At 35.6% G+C, this 27,390-nt stretch overlaps 1 protein-coding gene across 1 annotated transcript in view; it reads left to right on the top strand.

Annotated features, from left to right (window-relative positions):
- ZNF407 (zinc finger protein 407) overlaps positions 1-27,390 on the top strand; it is a 391,671-nt gene that overhangs the window by 157,372 nt on the left and 206,909 nt on the right. The window contains exon 4 of the mRNA XM_063299035.1: positions 14,847-14,921. Coding sequence (XP_063155105.1) covers positions 14,847-14,921 — 75 coding nt within the window. The remainder of the gene's footprint in view (positions 1-14,846; positions 14,922-27,390) is intronic.

Here is a 27,390-nt window from a genome sequence, read left to right as displayed (position 1 = left end):
TATGTCTGCTAAATTGAAATTTAAGTTTCTTTATGCCCTTGATAGAAAGAATATAAAGAAAATATTATTTATATGTATAGTATATATAAAAATATACATAGAGTGCACATTATATCATATAAAGCAAAGTTATGAGCAAGGGGGAAAGATCTGGTAAATTATTGGCTTCTCAACTGAAATGGCAGCAAAATAATTACATATCTATTATTAAGGATGCTCAGGGCAAAGTATATAATGGCTCAGATTTAATAAATCATTTTTTTACCCTTTGGTACAATCTCTGTTTGAAAGTAGCAGGTAAATCTTTTCTTTTTTTAATTCATGGTCTAACAGAGGTTTTAATACTTTAGATGAGCTTCTTACCAATCAAGTTCATCAAGTTTTTAAATAATGTGAATTATTACAAGAAGAATTTGGATTGCCAAAAACTAGATAATGGCAGTATATTCAGTTAAAGTCAAGTGGGAACAGCTTTAAAATATATTTAATTCAGGCTGCTATGACCTCATGAAGTACAACAAAGCCGGAACTGGTTGCATAGATGTACCTTACTTTTATTTCTTTATTTCCTGTCTCCATGTTCTTCATTAGAATGTTTTCTGTATTAAATCTAGTTTATATAAATCAATATTAGTTTTATACTGTGTTTTTTGAGTTGCTGATTATTCACAGCCTTACAACAAATTTTATTTCAAAATGATGTATATTTTGATCATCGGTTATTTGTTGTTTTGAGCTACTTTGGCCACCGTTTGCCTTGGAAAATTGGCATATAAATTAGAACAAACTTGAAGATATGTCCTTTGGCACTGATGACAAGATGTTGAGAAAACATTTTCTGTATATTAATTTTTATTCTTGGTTTTATATTAACCCCCTCCCCACAAGCCATTATTTTAAAGAAATTTTTTTGAATTTTCTTTTTTTTTCTTTTTTGTAAATTTAACTGATTTCTCCTGACGTTTCTCAAACTGATGCTCTGATTGATGTGTTGGACTATGATTTCCATTCTTTCCAGTCAGTTCAGCTAGGAGTCTCTTGACTAGGAGAGAATGGCCTTGTAGTCCAACACATCTAGTAGGTATCCAGTTAATAAGGGCAGGCTGAGTGCTTAGAAATATAGCTATGAAGTGCAGAATACAGAAGAAAAGCAAAAGTGGAGTATTATGATTTAAGAAGAGATTGACTGATTTAATTTCATTATACATATATAGAATCTTTGAAGAAATTTAGTTATTTATATTAATCTAGATCGGTTTTCTACAACCCCAGCACTTTACAGATACAGTATGTGGATTTAAATGTTTCGGATTCTCAGAAATGGCCATGCTGGCTGGGGAGTTCTGGGAGTTGAAGTCCACACTTCTGGAGGATATTTAGGATGGGGAAGAACACAGAGGTTAGGAAATTTGTAGTACCTCTACTTGGTGAACTGCCTAGTGCTGAAAAAAATTCTTATTGGAAGTTGCCAACAAAGAACCATGCTGTAGATGCTGTGAACAGTGCTCTAGATCTTGGACATTGGGGTTAATCTATTCTTAAAGTTAGGTATTTTCTAAATCTTAAGCCTAAAGTTGTATATCACAAATTATGAAAAATCTGGGATTTAGATGATGAAACTGATTAATAGTGACCATGCACAGATGTTTGGCAGGCAATAAAAAGAGACAGAACTATATAATTAGTTATATTGCATACTAGTATAATATATTACTTGTTAACTTCTCTGATTTTTTATATAAAAAAGGAAGTGAAGTGAATATTGTCTTTGGGGGGATATGTTTTGGGAAAAAAACTTTTTTTAAAATATAAATTCATAACAAGGAACAGTAAAAAAGCAATATAAAGTAATGTATTTCTGTATGTTAAAGTGATTGTAGGAAAATAGCTTAACAGGAAAATGCTATATAATCTGACCCATTATTTATTTACAAGATCTTTTTGCAAATACACTTCTTTGAATGTATTCTAACCTAATGAAATTCTTCAACTGTATAATCTGTTGTCAGTTTAAACATAACAGCTACAATTGTTACAGGAGTAAACCTGCAGAAATGCAAGCTTGCTTTCTCCCACTTTACTTCAGTAAGAGGAGGAGCTGAGATTTGTCTTTTAAACAGATCATAGTTCTCTGTTTCATCGAGTTGTAACTGGTTTTATCAAATTATGACTTGTTCTAACAAGCCATAATTTTAGCAAAGTAAAAAGTCTCCATATGTTATATGTATAAGTGGGTGAAGATTATTATTATTTGTTATTTTGCTTTTTATTAAAGCAAATTTTATTAATTTTGCTTTTCCTCAAGGAAGGTAAAATTAGTATCCAAAATTATTTCCTAATATTATTTTCACAGTGATTCCATGAGTTAGCTAGGCTGAAAAACTGGGTAATTCACAACTGAGGAATACATGAAAGTATTTAGCTTTAACAAAAATAATGGGCTATAACATTCTTTTATAAACAAAGCTTATTGATACCAACTGCTGACATAAGTTCAAGCACTCAGTGACACTGAACTCTTGGTGTGTGTGTGTGTGCGTGAAAAATTCTGAGAAAGGGGGATAAATTTGACAAGAACAAATGGCAAACTGGATTAGGCCCATGTGACGATCCCAGTACCAAGAATTTAATCTTAGAAATTCTCTAGACAGTCTATTAGAAAGCTTAAAGAATTCTTTATTAAAATCCGATTAACACAGGAAAGTTGCAAAGCTCTGAATAAGGTTTTGGCACCAAAGCATTGAAACTAAATGATTCCCTGTGATGTCATCCCTCCTCCCTGTCTTGTAAACAAGCTCTTTCTCACTCCTGACTTCCCTCTCCCAGTTTGTTAATTCATTAGAGTGATTTAGAGTCCAGGTGTCGGTCTTATCAGCAGTTCGTCCTTGGCTCTAACAGCTTGGCTCATGAAGAAATGTCTGCAAAACTGACATGGGTTTGCTCTCTATTTACTGATGCATGTAGCGGGCTGAAACGTGTAGCAGTGCTTAATGGCAGGCAAGCAGAGGGAGGGGAGCCTGATAGCCCATAAGTCAGAAATATTTTACTCGCTTGTAAAGGGGAGTAGGGAATGTTTCTGGGGTAACTAGAATACAGTGCAGTCCATAATAACATGATGGTGAAATTTTGAAGGTATTGTATTTGTGAATCCCATCCACGCTGCTCCATCAATTTAATACTTGTATAAATGATTCCTTGGGGTTGGAAAAGCTACAAATGTTCAAAAATCAATGATTTCCTGTTGTTTATATTTTGCCCCATACTGTAATGATTGCCTATCCTGATAGACTCACAAGCAGATACTTAATGATATCTGATTTATTGGAAGAATAGTATGCAAATACAGAGAAAGCTGAGAATAACGAAAAGCGCGCCAAATACAAACTAAAAACCCTCGGCTCCAAACGTAATCCCTCCCCCTGCCCAGCCATAGCAACCACCCCCCTCCCAGGTGCTGTTCACCGTTTTCCACATATCCTGGGAAAGCAACCTTGAACACAGGAGATAACCCAAACACATTCCAACCCAGCAGCCAAGAGATAACAACTCCCCGAAAAGGAATCCTCCTCCCTCCGGAGATCAAACACGTATCAGGCAAATGACATGCGAAACGTTATGATGTGCCAGGAACATTGGAGCAGTGAACATGACACATACTGCTAGATCATATGCATGAGTATCAAGTCAGATGCTTTATGTTTGAAATATGCTGTTCTCTGGTTCTGGGAATCTTCCACCTTTGGCCTTGGATAGGGCTGTACTTCTCCGTTCAAGACTTACGTGCAGCTTAGAGAGTCATCTTGGACTCACAGTTCTTGCTTGCATAGCAGGTGGCATCTGTGGCCAAGAGGGCTTTACACTGGTATACCTATTGTACTGGTTCCAGCTTTTTCTGGGCTAGAAGGCCCTTCAGAATCATGTCCTAGCTACCTCATTAATAGATTACAGTAAGGCACTCTTCATGGGACTGCCCTTGAAGACCACTGAGAAGCTACAGCTGACCCAGTGTTGAGCATGCATTGTAATACCCATGTGACCCACTGGTCCATGAACTGCACTGGTTATCAGCTGGCTTCCATTTGCATCTCAAGATGCTGGTTATTACCTATAGAAGCCTTCATGGCATAACACCTGGTTATTTGAGGGACTACCTGTCCCCAGCTGTTTCTGCCTGTCTGGTGTGATTGGGCAGAGCGGGTGTGCTCCAGGGCCCATCAATTAAGTCAATGTGTAGGACCAGGGAAGTGTGCCTTCTCTGTCACAGCGCCTGACCTCTGAAATGATATCCCTCCAGAGGTCTGGATGGCCCCCACCCTGTTAATGTTCAGGAAACTATTAAAGATCTGGCTTTTCTCCCAGGCTCTGGGCCAGAGTAAAGGTTGAACCTTGTTGGATGCCTTTTCTTTGGTTATATCTTGTTTATGGGGCCATTCATGATTCTATGGGTTCATTTTGTTTTGTTTCACTTGAAATGGGAGTCCAGCAGCCTATCAATTTGTGTGTGTGTGTGTGAATGTGTGTGTGTTTAATGTTCCTTTGCCTTTCATTTTCCCAATGCAGAAATATTGCTTATTAGAGAGAAAAATATGTTGTCTTAAATCTGTTGTTCACAGTTAATAGTGCAATCTAAACAATCATTCAAAAAACTAACACTGAAAAAAATCTGAGATGATATTACAGCACAAGTTTCAGTATTAAAAAGATCTAGCATAATAAATGCAAGATATAAAATCAGAAAACCCAGCCATTCTAAAAACATGCTGAAACTTGTTTTGGAATGATGTGGAAGACTGGAAGGATGAATTGGATATATCCACATCCTCAACCCTGTAACAGAGAAGGATCTGTTTGGTCTGGTGGAGCCAGTTTGGTATAGTGATTAAGAGTTGCTGGTCACTGACCAAATAAACTATCTATCTAGTGATTAAGGCAACAGGCTAGAAACCAGGAGTCTGTGAGTTCTAGATCCGCCTTAGGCATGAAAGTGGCTGGGTGACCTTGAGCCAGTCACGCTCTCTCAGCCCAGCTCACCTCACAAGGTTGTTGTTGTGGGGAAGATAGGAGGAGGAAGGAGTATTAGGTATGTTAGCCGCCTTGAGGTATTTATAAAAATAATAAAGTCAGGATAGAAAATAAATAATAAAATAAATCTGCCTGCAAACCTCCTGGTCAGACTTACCAAATATGAGAGTTCACCCAGAGCTTAATTTCTTATGTGGTGTAATTGCTCTATTAATTAAATAATTTATATTAAATGACTTCTATTGCTAGAATTGGCTACCGAGAGACTCAGACAGTGAGATATCTCTTCTCTGAAAAGGGGATGGCAGGGAGGAAGACAGCCAGGGCTATCCGTTTCATTTGATCATGCAAATAATAATTCTCTTACAACCTGAACAGCACGTCTTGATGTCACAGACACAGCAATGGAAGCATCTTGAGAGACAGTTCTCCCTTTTTTGAATGATAGATATAGGAATATGCAGGAAGAAAAGAGCTGATTGATAGATAGTGAGCAACTCATCCATAATCATCTGTCTGATATAGACGGTAAATTATTCTGAAGATTGATGCAGGTCATTGAACAGCACATCAACAAACCTATTGTCCATCATTCTACTCAAATGGAGTCTGGGACACTGACAGATAGTCCACCATAGTCTACATAGAGCATGAAAAGGTACATAAAAGTTCCCTTTTAATATTGTAGCATTTCAGGGTGTTGCTATCTGCCATATCATTTTCACATCTGTACCATGCCAGCTTGTTTGTGCAATCCTTTTTTTTTTGGCAATAGGAACTGAATTGAACTACTAAATGATTCTATGATGTAGTGCTTTTTCAAAAAGAAAATGTAAGTTCTAGACATACCTAGTTGACAGTAAATGCCCTTACTTTCAATAGATCTTATTTCTACAGAGTAGAATTTATTTTCAGTTCTATGTGCTTTTTTAAATATCTTAACACTGAATCTCTGAAACAGGTTTTATTAATATTTGATAATCCCAGATTAACCATCACTTTTTGGATTTCTGGTAGTTTTATAGACTAACGTACATTGTCATGTATGTCTGATGAACTCTGCTTCATGCCTTTTGGCATATGCATATGGAATTGGATAATAAAATCCTCTTTGCTGATTTATTTTGCAGAATAAAATTGCAGTTTTACCTTTTAAAAACTGAATTAATAGAGGGAGAAAAACCACACACTTTCTCTGATTATGAAAGTATTATGAGTAGAATTTGGCTTTGAGCATAAGGGAAAATGGTTTTATCAGCCAGTGTATCAATCCCCCAATTAAGCAGCAGTGGTACGATCAAATGTTATTCAGAAGTTCTGTTGCTAGTAAAAATACAGGTTGATCACTTTGATTATCCAAGGAGTAGCTAGTACTAAGATGAACACTTTTGATCATCAGCCTTTTTGATGATATGGTGAATTTGCAAGGAATTGATTACATAAAAGTTCAGTAGTTAACAGAGCATACCTTGTGTGCCCAAGATTAAGAACTACTTAAAACTGATCTTTCAAATTTATCAAGATACATATTTTGTAGACTGAATTGTTATGGCTTGCCCTCAGCAGCTGTTTGAGTAAAAGCTGTAGTGAGCCCATGAATGGCCCTGTGTGATACTGTATCTGCCCATGTTGCAGATTTCCTCGGTCTGAGGCTTTTTATTTTAGTGAAGGAATGGAAAACAGGATCTCATACAGTACTTGTGGTTCCAAACTTTATGAAATCCCCATTGGATTTGAATGGATGCAAGATTAAATTCACCATTTGTTCCTAATGTCCAAAATTAGAAACTGCTGAAAACTCATTCAAATGTGATTGGGTTTTTTTCTCCTCAAATACATGCTAAAACTCAAGCAATCATTCTTCAGACTTGCTGACTTCACAGATTTGTACTCATTTATACTTGTCATGGAAAGGTAGACATGTACTATATTAGGCTGTATTATGTATTCAGCCAGTTTAAATAGTAAGATTCAATGCAATCCTCCATATGTTCATTAAATAGTTTTTACTTAAAATTTTAGGGGACCTTGAATTTATGAACCCAAGATTCAGACTCAGGCTGCAAATTTTATTTTCTGGATTAGTTTACCTCAGCTCCTCTTCTCTTTCTGGCTAATACGCATACCATTTAAAAATAATAAATAACAAAAATAATAGCTAAACCCCTCATGTGATCTTGAGGGAAGCAATGGGTTTTATACAAATGTTATACATGCTTAATAGAGATACACCATTGATAATTTTACTCCTTAAAACAAAGATGTAACTATTACAAATTTCTGTGGTTTCTCCCTCCCACCCCCCTTCTTTCTCTCTCTTTCTCTCTCTCTCTTTGTAACAAGAGAATTAACCAAGTAAAGATATGTAGATTTCCCTGATTTGTTTCTTTTGGTCCAAGAAGTCTTTGATAGGGCATGAAAAGGCCATATGTCTCTCTGATTCATAAAAGGATTTTGCAAACAGGACACAAAATGGATTATTTGTTATGTGGCTAGGTAACACAGCTTGGTTTTAATTTTTTAATTTAAAAAAGCAATCTTAACACAAAAGGATAAAAGAATTTTGGGGAAAATTAAAGTGAAGAAATTGGTGAGAAAAAAGAAGCAGTGGGGTTTGCCTAGAAAATTCTGGGCAAGAGTTAGGCAGGGGTAGGATCACAATAAATAAGAATAATCCTGGATCATTTATGGCATCCAATTAATACTCATTGATTTTAGGTAAGACAGTGAGGTTTTCCGGTAAGATGAGCTGATTACGTGTTGTCTTAATGGGGAATATACTGCTGCTGGAAACAGCAGTAGCGATGCATCCTTGTGGAAGTGGTGCTATATCCCTGTATGGGAAATGCCATTCCAAGCCACTGAATGCCACTCTGCTTAAGGTAAAACAGAGAGCAGCTTGTATTGTCATGGAAGCAGATTCATGTCTAACTCTGCTCCCAGCTTCTGGGATGCTGTTGCAAGAGCATGGTTAGGAAAAGCAGCTTCTCTCACAGGAAATTAATTAAGAAAAAGAGATGAAGTACAGAATTTCTTTTTTTTTCTTTTAAAGAAACTTTATTAAATTTTCAACATAAAGATAAAATACAAAAAGATAGAAAAAGACTAAAGAGAGACTAAAGAAAAAAGAGACAAACTAAAAAGTACAGAAATAAATAGAAGTACAGCAAAAAGAGTGACTTCCAACCTTCTCCAGCACAAATACAAGATACATTAACCTCTTACTCTAATTTTAACTGTAATAAACATTATTCCAATAATCTATACCAACCAAATAACCAAACCCCAAAATCAAAACTTCATTTTTTTCAGTTACAAGCAAAAAGTCCAAAAGTGGTTTCCAAGTGGAAACAAAGCTAGACAAATTATTTTCTTTGATCAAAATAGTCAGTTTTGCCATCTCTGCCAGTTCCATTAATTTTTATCATCCATTCTTCCACTGTAGGAATTTGTGAATCCTTCTACCTTGGTACATACAAAACTCTCACTGCTGTTATATATAGAAACAAAGTCCCAAATTTTGTCTCGGGTTGTTTGTCCATCAAACCTAAAAGGAAAACTTCTGGTTTCAGTTGTACATTTATCTTAAGAATCTTTTGAATTTAAATACATATCTGTTCCCAGTATTTCTTAGCTTTCTTACAAGTCCACCATAAATGGTAAAAAGTGCCTTCACCTTGAGAATATTTCCAACATACATGTGATACTCCCTTATACATCTTCGACAACGTATCAGAGGTTAAATACCAACAATACATCATCTTATCAAAATTTTCTTTCAAATTCTAATTCAATGTAAATTTCAAACTTTTGTTCCATATATTCTCCTATTGATAAAGCATATTATATCCAAAATTCTTTGCCCATTTAATCTTCCAGTCTTTAACATATTCATCCTCCAAGTTCATTTGCAATAATAGTTTATACATCTTAGCAATAACATGCTTGTCATTAGTACATAGAAGCACTTCAAACTGGGTTTTTTCATTCACAAAATTATAAATCTTATCCAAATTAAATTGTTCTGTCAATTGTGCATAAGTAAACCAATGACAAATATAACTCGCCATTTCCAATTCTTCTCTTGCTTTTAACTTAGATTCTCCTTCAACAAAGGTGAATAACTTAGCATAGGTCAACCATGTTGGTTTCACACTCATCTCTCTTCTGAAAAAAGCTTCTTGGGGTGATAACCATAAAGGAACTTTGGGAAACAATCTTGCTTTATATTTACTCCAAACTCGCAGTATGGCACACCTAATAAAATGATTTTTAAAATCCATATTAACCTTAGCTTTTCTCATAATTAGCTGCACCTCCCATATCTTAATTCATGACCTTCTAACTCTAATATTTTTTTTATTCCTTAAAGTCACCCACTCTTTCATCCATAACAAACAACAGGCATCAAAATACAATTTCAAATCAAGAAGTCCTAACCCCTCCTTGTTCCTTAGCATCTTGTAACAATTTGTACTTAATTTTGGTTTTCTAACCTTTCCATATAAACTTAGAAATATCTTTTTGCCATTGCTTAAATGGTACATCTGTTGTCAATATTGGTATTGTCTGAAATAAAAATAGTATCCTCAGTAGAACATTCATCTTAATCACCAAGATCCTTCCGAACAATGGTAATTCAAATTTATCCCACCTCAATAAATCTTTTTTAACATCATTCCATACCTTAACACAATTATTCTGAAACAACATCAAATTCATGTTTGACAATATAACTCCCAAATATTTAACCTTTTTCTCAATTTTAAAAGCAGTCTTGTTCATCAATATCTCTCAATCTTGTATAGTCATGTTTTTAACCAACATCTTTGTTTTTTGTTTGTTTATTTTAAAACCAGCTAAAGAGTGCTAGTTTGATGTAGTGGTTAAGGCACCAGGTTAGAAACTGGGAGACCTAGTCCTGCCTTAGGAACACAACCAGCTGGGTGACCTTGGGCCAGTTGCTGTCTCTCAGTCCTAGGAAGGACGCAATGGCAAACCACTTTGGAAAATCTTGCCAAGAAAACTGCAGGGACTTGTCCAGGCAGTCTCCGAGAATTGGACACAATTGAACAGATAAAAAAGAAGGTCCCAAAATCTTTAAATTTCTCCATCAAATTTGGAGAGCTGAGAGCCAGTTTGGTGTAGTGGTTAAGGTGCTGGCCTAGAAACCAGGAGACTGTGAGTTCTAGTCCTGCGGTAGGCATGAAAGCCAGCTGGGTGACTTTGGGCCAGTCACTCTCTCTTAGCCTAATTCACCTCACAGGGTTGTTGTTGTGGGGAAAACAGGTGGAGGAAGGAGCATTAGGTATGTTCATTGCCTTGAGTTATTTATAAAAATAATAAAGGCAGGATAAAAAAAATCATATAAACACACACACACATATACATGTACATATACATATACTGTATATATATTCAATATCATTCAAAGGCTCTTGTAAGGTCAAAACTAAATCATCAGCAAAAGCCCTCAGTTTGTAAACTTTTAAAAAAAACTTTCAATTCCTTTATCTTTTCATCTTGTCTAGTATTTCTATTTAACACTTCCAGGGCTAAAAAAAAAAAAAGTAGAAGGGACAAAAGACATCCTTCTCTTGTCCCTTTCTGTACCTCACATGGTTTGGTTAAATCACCATTAACAATAATGTGTGCCTGTTGAGGGGTATATATTGACTTAATTCTTTGGATAAAATTTTCCCCAAAGTCCATATCTTCCAAAACTTTAAACATAAAGGACCAGTTTAAATTGTCAAAAGCTTTCTCTGCGTCTAGAAAGATCAGCCCACTTGTTTTTCATTATGTTGTTGTAAATATTCAGTAATATCCAATACTATTCTCACATTGTCTCTTAGTTGCCTTTTGGGTCAAAACCCACATTGATAATCATGAATAAAGTCCTGTAAAATCTTCTTTAATCCATCAGCCAATAATGAAGTAAATATTTTATAATCATTGTTTAGCAATGAAGTTGGTCTGTAAGTCTTAGTTGAATAAGATCCCGTTCTACCTTTAGTAATAATGCAATATTGGCCTCTTTCCAAGATTCTGGCATTGCAGATCCCTGCAATATAGAATTCATCACCTTTTGGAGAGGTTGTAGAAGTTGGTCTTCAAAGCATGTATAGTACAAACTTGATAATCTATCTGGTCCTGGTGCTTCCCCTACGCTGATCTTTTTTATGGCTTTAACTATTTCAAAAGTTGTTATACGGCTATTCATAGTTTGTCTCTGTGACTGTGAGAGTTTTGGTAACTTTTGTTTTTTCAGGTATTCATTCATCTTTTCCAGGAAGACCTCCTGTTTTTTATAGAGGTTTGAATAAAAGTCATGGAAGGATTTCTGAATTCTCTTACTATCTATTAAAACAGTGTCACCTTCTTGAATCTTTCATATCATTTTATTTTCTCTTTCTTTCCTCAGTTTATAAGCTAACCATCTCCCTGGTTTATTTGCAAATTCGAAATTTCTCTGCTTTACGTAGTTCAATTTAGTCTCTCTTTCTCACACAGTTAATATAGATAATTGTTGATGTAAATGTTTAATTTTAATTTTAAAATATTTGAGTCCATTGGCATTTTCTGTAACTCAGTCTCTTTTATTTTAATTTGTTTCAATATAGTCTGGATTTTTTCTTGAGATTTCTTTTTTTGGCCAGGAAGGGCAGAAGCTGATTGGCTGTGAACTCTACATAAACATGTCTGTGATCTGAAGATAGTCAGAGCAGTCCAAATAAATGTTGGGTGTGTTTTGAACTGGATTGAGAAGCGATGGGGGGTAGGCTGGTCATCTGGAAGTGCCCAGTCTAATAAAAGCAAAGGAAAATATTGCAAAAAAGGATGCCAAGGAAAGAAAAGCAAAGAAGGGAAAAGAAAAAAATAGTAGATGATCTTAAGGGCAGTTAAAAAAATTTGGAGCAAAGACTCCAGGTTGTACCAGAATGCATCAGGAGTGTTATTCTTGAGACTCAAATGCCATTTAATTTAAATTTTAATTTAATTTAAAAAAATCTGTTCAGGCTTCTCACAATGTTATTTCTGATTAGTTTTTTAAGAAGCTAAATAGTGTGCAACACTTTCTTGAAACAATTGTGACAGCAATATCCACTATTAGGGATGTTTTTTAGGGCACTATCAGTTCACAGCGCAGGACTGATTGTCAAAGAATCATAAATCAGCTTGTTTAATTGTTGTATCTGCATTTGTACATATGTTGAGATATTGAGATATTTACCTTATTTTCCCTAAGATACTATGTAATACATCCATGTATGTGTATGCGTACGTGTATGTGCATGCATATGGATAGATGTATACTATAGAAAGAAACAAATTGTTATCAACTTCCAGCAGTTGATAAATCAGTATTAAACAAAAAAGATGGGAAGTCTGCCACTTCAAAGTCTGCCGCTTGCAAATGTGACAGATTTAAAAAAATAAGGCCTTTTTTGTCTCTTTGAGAGATTTCATTTTCAAATAAAGATGTTTCACCTGTTAAGACCTCAGATGTAATGCCATGCTTATGCTTTGACTATTGGCTGATAACAGTAATAGTAATAATAAAATCATTTTTATAAACATAGGCATGCGTTATCTTGTTGATTATGTACTCATTAAGCATTTGGATCTGATTTTTGTCTTTCTTTTAATGAATTAATTGGAATGAAGGAAGCATTGGTTTCCCAAAGTAAGAGTGTTGTGAATTCATTTGTGTTGGAATATTGCTTACAATAATATTAAGATGGTTCTGCCACCTATCTTAAAGCAATGGCAAGAAATTTGGACTGCCTTGCATTCTTACTATGACTGAGGATTTTGTGTCACCCCCATCATTTTATTTACATACAGTAATTCTAGTGACACTTGCATAGTCATTGTGATGAAACTGCAATAGATTATTCTGAATTTCAGATATTGGTTTGCCCGTATGTATTACTCAAGTATAAAAAAATAAGCACCAGTGGTATTGTAATATATTCCTTTATATAAAAAACATTGAAGTCCCTATCATTTTAAAGATACAGAGTGATATTCTTATACCCTGAAAGCTGCCAAAAATAGAGATTTCTTCTAATAACGTGAAATCTTCTAAAGCAGATCAGACATGAAGATTGGATAATACCATATATGTAATGGAAAAGTACTATTTCTTGCCTTTCGTAGCTTTTATATACTACATGCTTAAGGTATTTTATAGACGTTGTACTGTCCATTAGTGAAAGCATCTGTAAATGAATTCAACATTTAATGTTAAAAGTCTTACAAACTGCCAGCTTGATTTGTAGCCCGTCATATCATGGAATGCTAATTAAAATCATATTTTTGCATATGTCATGCCTTTCATGTACATATGCAAATAGACTTCTAGTGCCTTTCAGCTATTAGTAATTAACTTTATGAAGGACAGCTGTAATACATAATTAACAAAAATGTTTGCAAGCCCTTTTCACACTGAAAGTAAGAGCAGTAATTTATTATTACTTTTTCTTTCATTTGTGTTTTGTGTTTTTCACCCTTGTTTTGGTAACTATGGATGTCATTTTAGTTAGGCTGTTCTGCTTTATATTACATGTTGCTTATGTAATCACATGATACAGTTCAATTAATGTAATTGATGAGTGGAAGTCTGTTCCATTACCACTGTGTTCTTCGTCACAATTAAACCAAATGTACTACTTTATGTTTTAAAAGGTTGCATTGACATCTGGATTTGAAGGGCAAGACGTGATTAGGAGTTTGTGGGGCACGGGCATAGTATCTGTTTTGAGTACTTTAAAGCAGCTGTGTCTTTTCCTCACCTTATGTTACTGCCTTCAACAGCTGATGAGCAATCCCAGGAAAACATGTGCTTGCTTTAAGTTTTCCTGACAGATGCATACTTCAAATCATACCTTGCTTTTCAAATTTGTATTGCTGCACAACTCTGATGCTTAATATTAGATACAAAGTTAGTTATCGTGTTTTTGATACCCATCATTACTTGGCTTTTGCTATCCTGGCACCATTAGGGTTGACTATCTTTATATGTAACTACAGCCAAGGGGTCTGGAGACAACATATTAAGATTGAAATTACTTAAAATACTTATATCCCTCCTATCTTTGTAGATGACCAACACAGTTGTATGTGTGTGTATATTTATATTTATATTTCAGCCTCCTTACCCCACAGAGCTAAGTCTGGCTCATATTGGAACATCTTAATCTTTACAAAGAAAACTACAGTGTAGGATTATTTAAAAAAACAAGCAAACAAATTTCCATTAACCACATGGATGGTTTGTTCTGTCATTGCCTTAAAGTTCACAAGTCTTAATGATCTTTACCTTCACTCTGCTTAATGGTGATGGACATCTGATATAGGCACAGTTGTGAAAGCTGTATATATTCGTTGGGCCAGGGGTCTCAGAGATATATGCACAAATATTTAAAGATACGATCCACAGTCTGTATATTTGCTGCAGAACACATCACGGCAACTAATGTGTGGAGTTATCTTTAATTAACAAAGTATATGAGAACTGATGCCTATACGTGATGTCTCAGTCTGTCACTATATTTAATGATTTATTATGGTTTCCAGTTAAGTCAGCAAAAAACAAATTTAAATGTGTATTCTATATTTTTACATTTTCTTTATGTTGCCTCTCTTGCACACATTTATTAGGCTGTATCATTACTATAGTTCTAGACTACATTGTCTTTTGGATTACACACATAAACACACACATATATATATACACTGTGTGTGTGTGTGTATGTGTGTGTGTATTCATTGATTCTATCTAAACTGAAATAGTAACCAAAATTAATTTTGTTTTTCAGGGTGGCATTTGTAATGAAGAAGCATTTAAACACACACTTACTAGGAAAACATGGAGTAGGTACACCAAAAGAAAGGTAAAATAAAGTAACAGTTTTACAGCTTTGTCTATGCATGTGCATGTGTCTACTTAATAACTATTATAACAATATTACAGTATGTGGTGCTGGGTCCATGTTTGTCTCTATACACATAGGAAACAAAAAGATATATGCCGACATATAGAAACACCCATATATATAGAGAGATCATTTGGTTCCCTCTTCCTTCTCACTAGCTGATTTTCTGTTGATGTGCATTTGTACACTTTTAATGTGCACTTGTAGACATAATCAAAAGAAAACTTTTTGTTAGCATTTGGATAGTCATTCATAGTGATAGAGCTGAAGTCTTTAAATAGAAGGTGAAATGACATTTTTTTTAGGCTGTAAATCAAATTCTCTTGCTCTGGCAGAATCCTTTAAAAATGTCAGTGATGAAAACCCTAGTCTATAAATTAATGTTTAAACTAATCAAATCTAATCAAATTAATCAAAAACCAATTTTGACATTGAGACTGAAAGGTATGCTGAAGGGTATAAGTTTCTCCCATATAGATAAAACCTTTCTTTATGTATGCTTTTATAATATACTGAGGAAACCATACTGCGTGGTTGTAATGTATATTGTTCCTATATGTATCTCCTACTGAACATGTACAAAATGTCATTTTTAAATATGGTTACCTATTCAGAAATAAGACTGGAGCTGTTTCTGTACACAGGAATTGTATTATGGATCCATATAATTGTTTTTCTTATTTTTTCATAGTTTAGACTAATTGAAAAACCAGAGTGATTCAGATTCTATTTCTATTAAGTACAGAACAGTTTGCACATCACTGACTTTCATCTACACTTGTCATTAACTCAAATCTCCTCCATTTTCATCTGTACAATGACTTCGGTATAGGAAGCAGAAGGGACAAATGCTTACCATACCTCTGCTTGGGGGTAAGGGACTATTTAACAAATTCATTGTGTTATCATGAACAGTAAGCAATTACTATTGGAGACACTGTGAAAACATCCTTTAGTGGGGAATAACAAGGTGACTGATTCTAATACAGGTTTGAGATCTCTGCCTGTTATCACCACCTTCAAAATTTGGCTTGATATTTATAAGTACCAAATTTTGATATCTACGCTTTCCCCAAATTTTGGATAATTCTTTCCCAAGGAAAAATATATATTAGAAGCCACCTGTTCTCATATTACCGGTTATTCATTTCTCTTTGTTAAATTTTAAATAAAATAGTTTAAAAATCTCTTAAAAGCATGCTGGCTGGAGATTTTGAGTGTTGATCAGATTTGGAAGGCATTACTTTGGGGAAAGCTGACAAAGATGATTTAGCTTCTACTGTATTTGGTTCTGATTCCCTACTTTCTCAGTACATAAATTATGCTCATTAGTTTTTAATTTGGGAGTTGACCCCCAGGGACTTTTAAGAAATTGTTGTTTCATAAATTGTATTCCAGTCCTAGTTTATACCAGCTGGTATTTAGATCACTTCCAATATCTCAGATATTATATACAGTATGGATTTCCCTAAGCCAGGGTCATTCTCACTGATGCATAGATATTTATAGAGGGCTTTCTATATAAAACATGTTGTTGTAGGTGTTCATTCTCCAGCTTTAAACTGGAGAATGGTCATGATTTCCAACAAGCAAGAAAAAGCAAAATTGCAACTAACCTAGGTACAAACAATATAAAAATAATTGTTCTTAAAACAATCTGCTGTGTTGAGTATTCATGCGCATTTGTATTGAGTTGCTTTGTCAACTGGGAGGTTGTATTGTGTGAGAAGCCCTTGTTTTCCCCTCTTCTTATTTTTCTTTCCATTCCTGTGGATCAGCAAGATCTCTTGTGTGAGATGTGGCAGTAAGATATTCACAATAGATGGGTATCCTAAGTGCCTGCCCTAGGGAGTTACACAGTGTAGAAGGCTATGCTGTTTGTCAAGACTTCATGATGAAAGGTAGAAGTGATAGGTCATTTCCTCCCTGGAGGACATTGGTTTGGTGAATTGTTAAAAAGCATTCTACTAGGTCTTCAGCAATCTAAAGCCTTAGTTCCCCCAAGCTTTTCTCTGCATAGTAGTTGGAAAACAAGCTTGGCTTCAAGTCCAGGCTCTAACTGCTATTCTATAAAATCATACCATCCTGTGCTGTTACATAGTTATCATGGGAAGAAGGGGCTGAATGGAATAGCACTTTTCCTCTATACCTGCATAGTACGTACAACTCATAATAGTGAAGAATAGGAAGGTATACTGATGGAGACAGTGTCCCCTCATTTTGAACTCTGACCTTTCCTTGTGTGATCCCTGTATGAATGATTTGCAGAGGATGACTTTGCTACTCTTATACACCAGACCCAGTGTGTCATAATTGCATGAAAAAAAACCCCACATGTTAAGTTTATTATCAGTGAAATACATTGTAAGGCACTGGAACTATTACATGTATAGTATGCTCAGAAGCAGCAAAACATGCCCTTCTTTAAGAAAGGGCAACCCTCTTAGAAATAACACCAACTAGTGGCAAGGTAAAGTGGAGGATCTCACTCATCACAAGAAATACCTAGTATATCTATTAAATATATTCAGTATATAGGAAAACTTATGTGGATTGGCCAGTTTGAGAGCAGGATTTTCTAGCACTTTCTTCTAGTGTTTTATTTCATCTCTAGATACATATTTCTACTAAGGTACAATCAGTTATCATATAATTATCGTAAATACTATGTAAGAAATAACTTATGCTACCTTGTGACTGTGTGTACTATAAAGTATCATACCACTGATATTCAAAAGCTCTATCTGAGGCTAGGAAGTATGATTTTTAGTTGTCATTGAATGTTTTAATCTCTACCTGTATAGCATTGCTATGTTCCTACTTTCTGGAATCCTTGTGGATTCTTCTGCTTCTCCTATCTTCTGCAAAGCTTTCTGGCTAATCATTTAATACAAAGCTTGCAGGAGAAGATGTAACGAATTGTAGTAGGCAGTTGTCTCTGCAGCATTCTGTGCCCTCCTGACCTTAAGAGCAAAGGCACAAGTTCAGAAACCCTCATTTTATGCTTTTAAAAGTTACCTAAAATGGCAGGAAGGTGTACTGATGGAGATGACAGGTGTAAGATTATGTAACTCTTTTGAAAACAAAGCATAACAATTTTAAAAAGTGAAGTTGCTCTGTTGACAGGGCTTTTCTAACAGTGTGACATTTCTTTTTAATGTCCTACAAAGCTGAGTTCTAGTGGCAGATTTGGAGTCACAATTTTAATTTCCCACTAGCAGTCCCTTGCTGGTGATAGGCTAGATTGAAACAGTACAGTCCATTCTGCTGATTTCTTCTTTGTTCTTCCCTGAAGTTTGTGACTGGCTCTAAGAAGCATTTCGTCAGGATGCTGAACTAACAGACTGGATAAATGCATTTCAATTTATGGAGCAAGATGGGGGAAAGCTTCTATTTAAGAGATTAACCTTAGCTCTGTATTTGGCCAAATACTTCCTGGTTAGTTTTGGACAAACTTCTATTGCAAATTTATATCATTAAAAATATGTACTTGTCTAATAAGTCTTAACAAAAGTTATTAACCATGTAATAAATGTTTTTTTCGATTTCAGAAAGCAAGACACCATCACTCTCCTTCTCTCTCTCCTTCTCCCCTGATTTGGCACTGGTCCATTTTTTTCCAGTCTGCATTACACCAGACCTGTAATGTAGGCCAGTTTCATTTTAATACTGATCTACCCTAAAAACCATGGCCAATGGTGAGAGATGATAGGAGTTGCACTCCATATGGAGGAACACACATTGCCCACCTGTGCTCTGAGAATAAATAAATAAAGCCAAAACAAACAGATTTTAAAATACGCACAGGTCAAATGAAGCCTGCTGCCCATGCAGATGTAAGAAATACACAACCATCTGCTATGGAGCTGGCTAGAATCAAAAAAGTTTGATTCTAACAAAAGATATGAGAATCTCAATTCTTCTGTCTTTTACTGAAAAATAGTAGATACATGTACATATTTGCACACACAATGTTTGTAGTCTGGTAGCACCTGAATTTAATGAGCTGCCATTTAGCAGACTTCAGATACAACAGTATTTGTCCACATAACCCCTGAAATCATCAGTGAGTCTATTATTGCATCCAGAGTAGTTCAGATGAGACAGTTAAGTTGATGTTATTTTTCCTTTAATTTTACAACTATTTATATTATTTGAATAATTATACAAATGGCATAAAATCACCCTGAATGTCATAAAATTAATGCAGTTGATGCAAATTATGCAGATTATGAACTTTTTATTTTTTAATGGACAGTTGGGAATAAGGGGGATCCCCTCCTCCCAATTAATCCATTAAATTGAGGTTTTATTGCATCAAACATATATTTCATATTATTGTAAATACTAGAAGATATTAATTTGCTCATCCATTCTGATTGCAAATGTTCAGCCATTGTGGTTTGATATATGCAAAGATGATAATTTATTGTAAAAAATCATTCATATAATTGTACCGTGGAGTTTGAGGATTAAAAATTTTGTTGGCCTGATCTCATCAAAACAATATATTGAAATACGTTCAAAAGAGTACATAAATTTTGTATATGTCTGTAGACATAGAGCGAGCCAGTTGGGTCTAATGGTTAAGGCTCCAGCTGGAAACCAGGAAACTGTGAGCTCTAGTCCTGCCTTAAACATGAAAGCCGGCTCGGTGACTTTGGGCCAGTCATGCTTTCTTAGCCCACGATGTCAGGCTTGGGTGACAAGCTGGTCAGTTAATTCCTGTCATGACCAATGGATCAACATTTAGTTGATCCGAAGAAGCAGACCCTGCACTTGTGGGGAAAATGCTATGAAGATTAAAAAAAAAGTCTGTACACACAGAGAGTAAAAATAACATCCTATGTGCATGTCAAGACATATACTAAAAATATTTCCTAACAAAGTAGCTTGTATTAGCAAACACTGGGATTAATCATATAGATAGATTGTGTTGGGGGGAAACACCTTATAATATATAGTAAAATACTTTGTCAAGAAAGTATTTTTTAAAACCTAAATATCTAGTTAACCTTAAAGAGTAACACATAGATATTTTTCAGAAATAGGTGTGTTATCTTCTTTATTCCAAATAACCTCTATCCAACCAACCAGTGAATTTATGTATTAAATAAATGTTTATAATAATAAAGGAAGGCATGCACTGAACTTTCTATGCATTTTAATAAAAACATTATAATTAGAACATTTCTTCTTTGGACCCAATAAGCAGGGCTTCAGGGTACGTTGGGCTCCAGTTGATACTACAAATACCAGCTCTGCCTGTAATAAGTCTATCCTTACCCATGATCTGATATTGGATGAGAGGGCAGACATGACATATATATCACCAGCTGGGTGGGTGAGGAGGGGAGTGTTCCCCTTTCAGACAGAGGCACTGTGCCACAGATAATTGGATGTGAGTGCTGCTTGTGAGATTGGGCCTGGGCATACATTAGGGGTGCTGCTGTTGTACCAGCCTCCCTGAAGCACAGATCATTTCTAACACATCTATTCAACCTTAGAGAACTGATGGAGTTTCCTAGACTTTATATTCTGGGGGACTACAATATACCTGGAGCGTGGTGGCTCAGTGGTTAAGATGCCAGGCTTGCCGACTGGAAGGTTGCAAGTTCAGTGGTTTGAGACTCAAGTGCCATGTGATGGACTGAGCTCCCCACCTGCCCTAGCTCTTGCCAACCTAGCAATTTGAAAGCATACAAATGTGAGTAGATAAATACAGTAGGTACTGCTTCGGCGGGAAGGTAACAGCGTTCCGTGACTGTCATGCTGGCCACATGACCGCAGAAGTGTTTTTGGACAACTCTGGTTCTTTGGCCATGAAATGGAGATGAGCACCGCCCCCTAGTGTTGGACACAACTAAATGGGAACCTTATCTTTACCTTTACAATATACCTAGCTGGGGACAGGAAAAATGACATGTTACTAAATGGTCATCATAACAACTATGGGTTGCTTCCAGATGATTACAAGCCATACATTAGAGCATCCAGGACATGATCTTGGAGCATCCAGGACATTATCTGAGGGTAAGGAACCTTTCTCTCAGTCCCTTGCCATGGTAAATTCACTCTCTGGTTTCCATGGAATTAACTAGCACCACAAACCTCTGCAGATAGGAAGGACATATTTGATCAATCTGCTGCAGACACCTAGTGGATCTTGTTGGTTTCCAAAATGCACGTAATGAAGTTTCCCACCTGCTGAAGCCCTAGCAGGTATCTCTCTTGAGTGCTTGGTCAACCTCTGGTCATTGTTGGCACTTGACAACCCTGAGCTGCCTCACTCTACAGTAGTTGAAATGAAGTGGTAGAAGAAAACACCTAGAAGGATTCTCCTTTCTGAGTTGTGAATTCCATTTGATGGTGGTAAGTGGGGAGAGAGCACACACTCCATTATGGATTGCCTCAGGGCTTGGTCTTCTTCTTGCTACTGTTTAACATAGATGAATCTGCTGCTGTTTAGCATTTAAATAAAATTGCTGGGAGAAGTCATCTGCCTGTATAGAGTGAGGTATCATAAATATATGCTGATGATGCTTAGTTAGATTTCTCCACTCTTGGCCAATATCATAGAGGCCCTGATCGGGTGCAATAGAGTGCTTGGACTGAATCCTACAAAGATAGAGCAGCTGTAGAATTGGAAACCAATTGAGTCCAGAGATAGTCCATATCTATACCCCACCCTGCCCCTGATACAGAGACACTTATATGCACACAGACATAGACCCAGGAAAAAAAATCCTCTAAAGTATTTATTGTCAATTTGAATGTATCTCTAAACTGTCACTTAATCCTATATTTCAAGACCACTGGAGTTTAGTATGTCACCATTAGTTATATAACCATGTAAGTTATTGATTTGAGCAATAAATACTTGAATGCTTTGTGTAAAGGTATGTGTTCATTGGCAAGAGAAAAGAGAAATATGAAATCTGCATGTTTTAGAGTAATTTTCCAGTATGAATTCATAATGAATGGTCTAAAAGATTTTTTTAAAGCCTTTGGTCTTAGTTATGCTCTCCCTTTTTTCATCTACTAAATCAAATGGCAGATTTACACACACAGCTGGAGCTTCTGCTTTATTTATGCACTCTGTTATACAGTTCCATGAAAAAACATTAGCCAGCTAGCTGTATTCATTTTCATAATTATGGTTGTCCTTTTTCATATCCACATGACCATGAAGATGGCTGCCTCATCCTAATATAACTGATCTATCCATTAGATTGTTGGCATTTCTTTCTTTTTTTTTAGGGGATAAATTCAAGTAGCATTTTCCACCATGCTCTCTTTTACAGCTGTCCAGTAATCTATTCTGGACTCTGAGACTCCCTGGTGGAAAGAAGATTATTAGTAGTAAATTTATAGAGGAACAAATTTAAAGTGAATTATATAAAGAAGATATAGAAATAAAGAAGATATAGAAATCATATTCCAACTCTTTGGTCATGATTTGATTACTCTTTGGTAGTCAGATTTTGTTTTGTGTTGAGGGCTAGAAACAAATACTGCATGGTACACTTTAAAATGGATGTTAAAAAAATTAAGACATTCTTAAGTAGTGCTTGACTTATGTTGACTACATGTGGAAGTAGTGTGCCATTGCCCTAACTTCCTAGCCCTGACTATACACTTAGATTTATTGGTGGTCTCCCATCCATGTGCAAACAAGCTTTTGGCCCTGTTTAGTTTTTTTTCAAGATCAGCCAAGATACTGCTACCAAGCTGGGTAACTTGAGTTGTAGAAATGTTTAATTTCTGAAACCTCTCACATGCATTATTTTCTGCAAGAGGTGTGCTAGAGTGCTTTGACATCTCTTTCAGGTGACTGAGTACATTTGCACCATGCATACTAGTTGATATGTTGCTGTTTGCCAGCAGTATGCCTGGAGTCTATATTGTAGAGAGTTCATTACAGGTGAGCTACAACCATCACTACCATCCTTGATAAATATAGCTGTAGATATCTCATAGCATGTTAATAAATGAGAAAGAAAAGCTGTCAATGTACATATAGAATGCTTCCCTCAGGAAATTAAAAAGTATGCACACCATGGGGCATGAATGATAGACTAACTAGCCCTCTCAGTTTCAAATCACATTCAGCAGGTCTGAAAGATTTTCTCCCCCATGACTTTCATATGGAAAAGCATCTTTGAATCATACCTGCTCGAAACAAACTTTACTTAGTCATATCTTGCAGATCTTGATCTTAAAAATTCCTTGTGATTAGAGTTAGTCCATTTAAAGAACTCTTACTGGATTAATTTACTCAATTTCTAATGTCATTATTGGATTTTAATGTTGTGTTGCACCACAGTTGTTAAATAATTAGTTATTGCACATAAGATCTCTTTGTATGAGAATTAGTACAAAATGTTTTAAGTAAATAAAATAATGATTTGGTTGATTAAAGCTGCATTAATATGCATACATAAAAATACCTTTAAAGAATTATAAGGCATACTGCCTTTCAGACAATGTGAACATGTACAGTATACAGCTAACATGACCTTTACTAGAGGCATTTCCCTTTTACACAGGAGAGAACATCTTGCCATCTGTTATTTATGATACTTGCATGTAGTTTGAGTCTGGTCCATTACACTAGCTATCCTTTTAGTTAATCAGTAGTTTTTAATTGATTGCATCAACCTATTGATTGACCTATTTATTGAAAGACTACTTGAATATTTCTAAAAAGCAATTTTGCATTGAGTTGATTAGTATCTAATTTTGGGCACTGCTGTATGTATGCAGCTGAAGGCAGTATAACATAATAATTAGGCTCTTGGCAGCAACTTTACAAAATCAAAGTTCACACTGAACCTTCTTTAACAAGATTTATTGAAAGGAAAAGGAGTTAGGTTATAAGTTTCAACAATTGGATTACTTTCATTTTAGAAATCATTTTACCTTTCAGCTGATTAGGAAGAAGACTTTTCTGTTACTTTTATCCATTCCTTATTTTTTAAATAACAATTCAGCCTATGTGTTGAATTGTTTTAGTGGTTAGGTGTTTTCTGATAAAACCAACTGCTCTTTTTTTCTTTTATTATTAAAATTAAATGAGCAATTATTTGTTACATTTATGCCTTGCCCTCAGTGACCTCATTCTAACTACTTCCAGAAAAAAAGAACTTTCATTTTTCTTAATCTATTTCTTTCCCCGCCCCCCCCTTTCCCCCATTTCTATACTACTCTACAATTAGAGTGCTCTAAACTGGACCCCCTTCAGATGTGTTGGGCTCCAGTTCCCGTGCTGCTCACATAAAGTAGAAAGTACAGTCCGAAATATCTGGAGGGAACTCAAGTTGGGAAAAGCTCATAATGTACATTATAAAAAAGAATGCGTAATAAAATAATTTTGTTATATACGATTTAAAATGTTTGGCTTCACTTATTCTTAGCTTTCCTCACTATATATAAATAAAATATTCTTTTTCATATGTTATATAAAAATGGCACCACAGTTTTTAATACCTAGAGATAAAATATTTTCTATCTCTATTTTCTATATTTTGAGGAAATCTGGAAGATTTTCTCAAATTAGAAAGAAGCTTGCACAAATCCAAAGAAAAGTATTTATCACAGAGACCGAATAAGGAATAATAGGTTTAGGTCCTGATAATATTTAAGTGTATAAATGTATGCTATTGCCAGTTATTAATGTCTTTTTTCTCCCTACAGTTTGGTTTTAAAAATATGATAAAAGAGGCTTGAATTTAGCAAATATAGGCAGAAAGAAAATATACATGCAATTAGACTATAGTGGCATTGAATTTATTATATATAATAATATTCTAAAATAAGTTCTATAAAGGATTTTACTAGGGAAAGTGATTAGTAACTTAAAGCAAAAATAATATTGGTAGTTCAGGTAACACATTAAGAGCGAGCCGCATGAAATGAAACTGGAAACAAATGGGTGCTTACTGTGTTAAGATTAGCTCCCAGCAAAAACACAGGCTGGGTAAATGAGTCATTCTGAGCCATTTTCATAAGTTTGTCTTATTCCCTACTTGCACCTCATTGGTATTGTACCAATAATACATATTCCTTTTTAAATAAGAATTTTATTAAGTTTCAAGCAAAGATAAAAGCTACAGAAAAACAAAAAAAAACTACAAAGGAAAAAAAAACTAAAAAATTGTAGAAACACAAGAGATTTTTTTTCAAAATTACAAAAAGAGGTGACTTCCAACTTTTAACAGCAAGGATGTACAACAGTTTTCCATAATCAACCCCTTACTCTGTATTAAACCAAAATCATATTATTTTGATAAATCATTCCATTGGCACATTATAAAAATCACTAAATACAGTTGCTCCCTCCCCTTATTTTAAAAGAAAAGTGTCATGCTCCCTGATCAAATGATCCCAAAACATCTTATCGGACTCGCATCCATCTTGGAGCAATCCGTGTCAACCTGCGGGTCAACCAGAAGGGAGGGGGAGCATGGTTGGAGTGTGAATCATCTTGTTTGGGCTAGCTGCTCTTTGCACCAAGGTCATCTGCGAAAAACCATTACAGCCATCTGCTGGCATGAGAAGGAGGGGGCACATACCTAAGGGGGCAGTGGGGGGTGATTGAAATTACTGTGATTTCAAAATGTAGAAACGCGCGGGAAATTCCATTCGCAACTTTTCCTCTGTACTGAATGATGCGCTTTATTAAAATAGATTTATAAGCAGAAGTTTATGAGTCGTAATTGAATGAATGCATGAGTGTTCCAGTCATCACAAAAAGAAAAAAAATATAAACCTCCTAATCAACTCCCCCACCAAAGATAACATTTATTTAATTATTTCCTTCCTACTACTATTGTATACATTCCTGTCTACTATAATAAAGATCAAACTAAAAAAACATATAAATTGTCTGCCATTGTACTTGATAATAGGATTTTAATAATCTTAATCATACTAAACCCCAAACCAGACTTTATTATTTTTTATTATACCTTGATAATCTTAATCGAAATTGTTAAAGATAAATGAAATCAGCCAATCCCTAAAAGCAATCCAGATAAATATTCTTAAACCCTTAGGGTAAAGGTTTCCCTCGACGTAAAGTCCAGTCGTGTCCGACTCTAGGGGACGGTGCTCATCTCCGTTTCTAAGCCTTAGAGCCGGTGTTGTCCGTAGACACTTCCGGGTCATGTGGCCAGCATGACGACACGGAACGCCGTCACCTTCCCGCCGAAGCGGTACCTATTGATCTACTCACATTGGCATGTTTTCGAACTGCTAGGTGAGCAGGAGCTGGGACTAGCAACGGGAGCTCACCCCGCCGCGCGGTTTTGAACCGCCGACCTTCCGATCGGCAGCTCAGCGGTTTAACCCGCAGCGCCACTGCGTCCCTTAAACCCTTATCCCACTTCAAAATAAACCAGAGCATTTACATATCCCCACAATGTGCACAGAGCAAAAAAATCAAACAGCCCAACTGCCCTCCTCAAAAACTCTGACTTCTCAACAGGAGACCTCTCATACATAATAACCCTTTCTTTTCCATGGTGTTTCATCAGAAAATCAATTTCACTTATGGCTTGCAACTTGATTTCTCCCTTTAATTTTTTCACCTCGTCTATCCAATCTTCATCCAGCATTTCAACAGAAGTCCTGATCTCACTCTTAGAAGAGACATTTCTGTCGCTGTTAAATTCTTCAGTTTCATCCACAACATCCCCAACCAGATGACACATTTTAAACCTCATGTTTTCCACAACGTACTGAATGCCTTGCATAAAAACTTGGTAGGAATCAGAAAGAATCTGTTTAAAATCTTGTTGGAAGTCAGAAAAAGTCTGTTTAAAATCCTCCATGTCTCAAACAGTAGATTATGGCGCAGTAGATTATCCCCCTAGGAGCTTAACCAGTGAAAGTTGAAGATATAAAAGAATTCCGAATGTGTTTACATAAGCAAAAGTTGGATATGCAGACAGTCCCCCAGGGAAAGTAGAAGGAGAAAACTGAAAGTTCAAAACAGCCAATTCAATGTGTAGGAAAATGCTAATATTTTCAAATTTAGTACAAAAATAATAACAGGGAGACAATTATTTACTCTCAATCTTCCTTAATATTTGGATGGAAAACAAAGTCCAAAACTGAAAACGATTTTTTTTTTTAAATTGATCCAAAAATAACAATAAGCATCAAGAGAACCCGCTTCTCCTTGCTGTAGAAAGCTTCTCTTAGGGTAAGCGTACTTAAAAGAAATATAAATTGGGAGATTTAGAAATGGGGTGGCTGGTCTTAGTGTCCCTTTAAGGCTACAGTGCGGCTTGGACGTGGTGACGTCCCAGCCTCCTCTTATAGTTGAATGTGAAGGCCGTTTGCGATCTACTGGCTGCAAGCAGCCATCTGGAAGACAGATGGGGTGATTCCAGATGCTTTTCTTTTTCCAGAAAACCCCTCC

This window comes from Candoia aspera, chromosome 3 (genome assembly GCF_035149785.1).
Source record: "Candoia aspera isolate rCanAsp1 chromosome 3, rCanAsp1.hap2, whole genome shotgun sequence".
NCBI classification, from domain to species: Eukaryota; Metazoa; Chordata; class Lepidosauria; order Squamata; family Boidae; genus Candoia; species Candoia aspera.
Note: the sequence above shows the minus strand (reverse complement) of the source record. Positions and strands in the feature narration are given on the sequence as shown.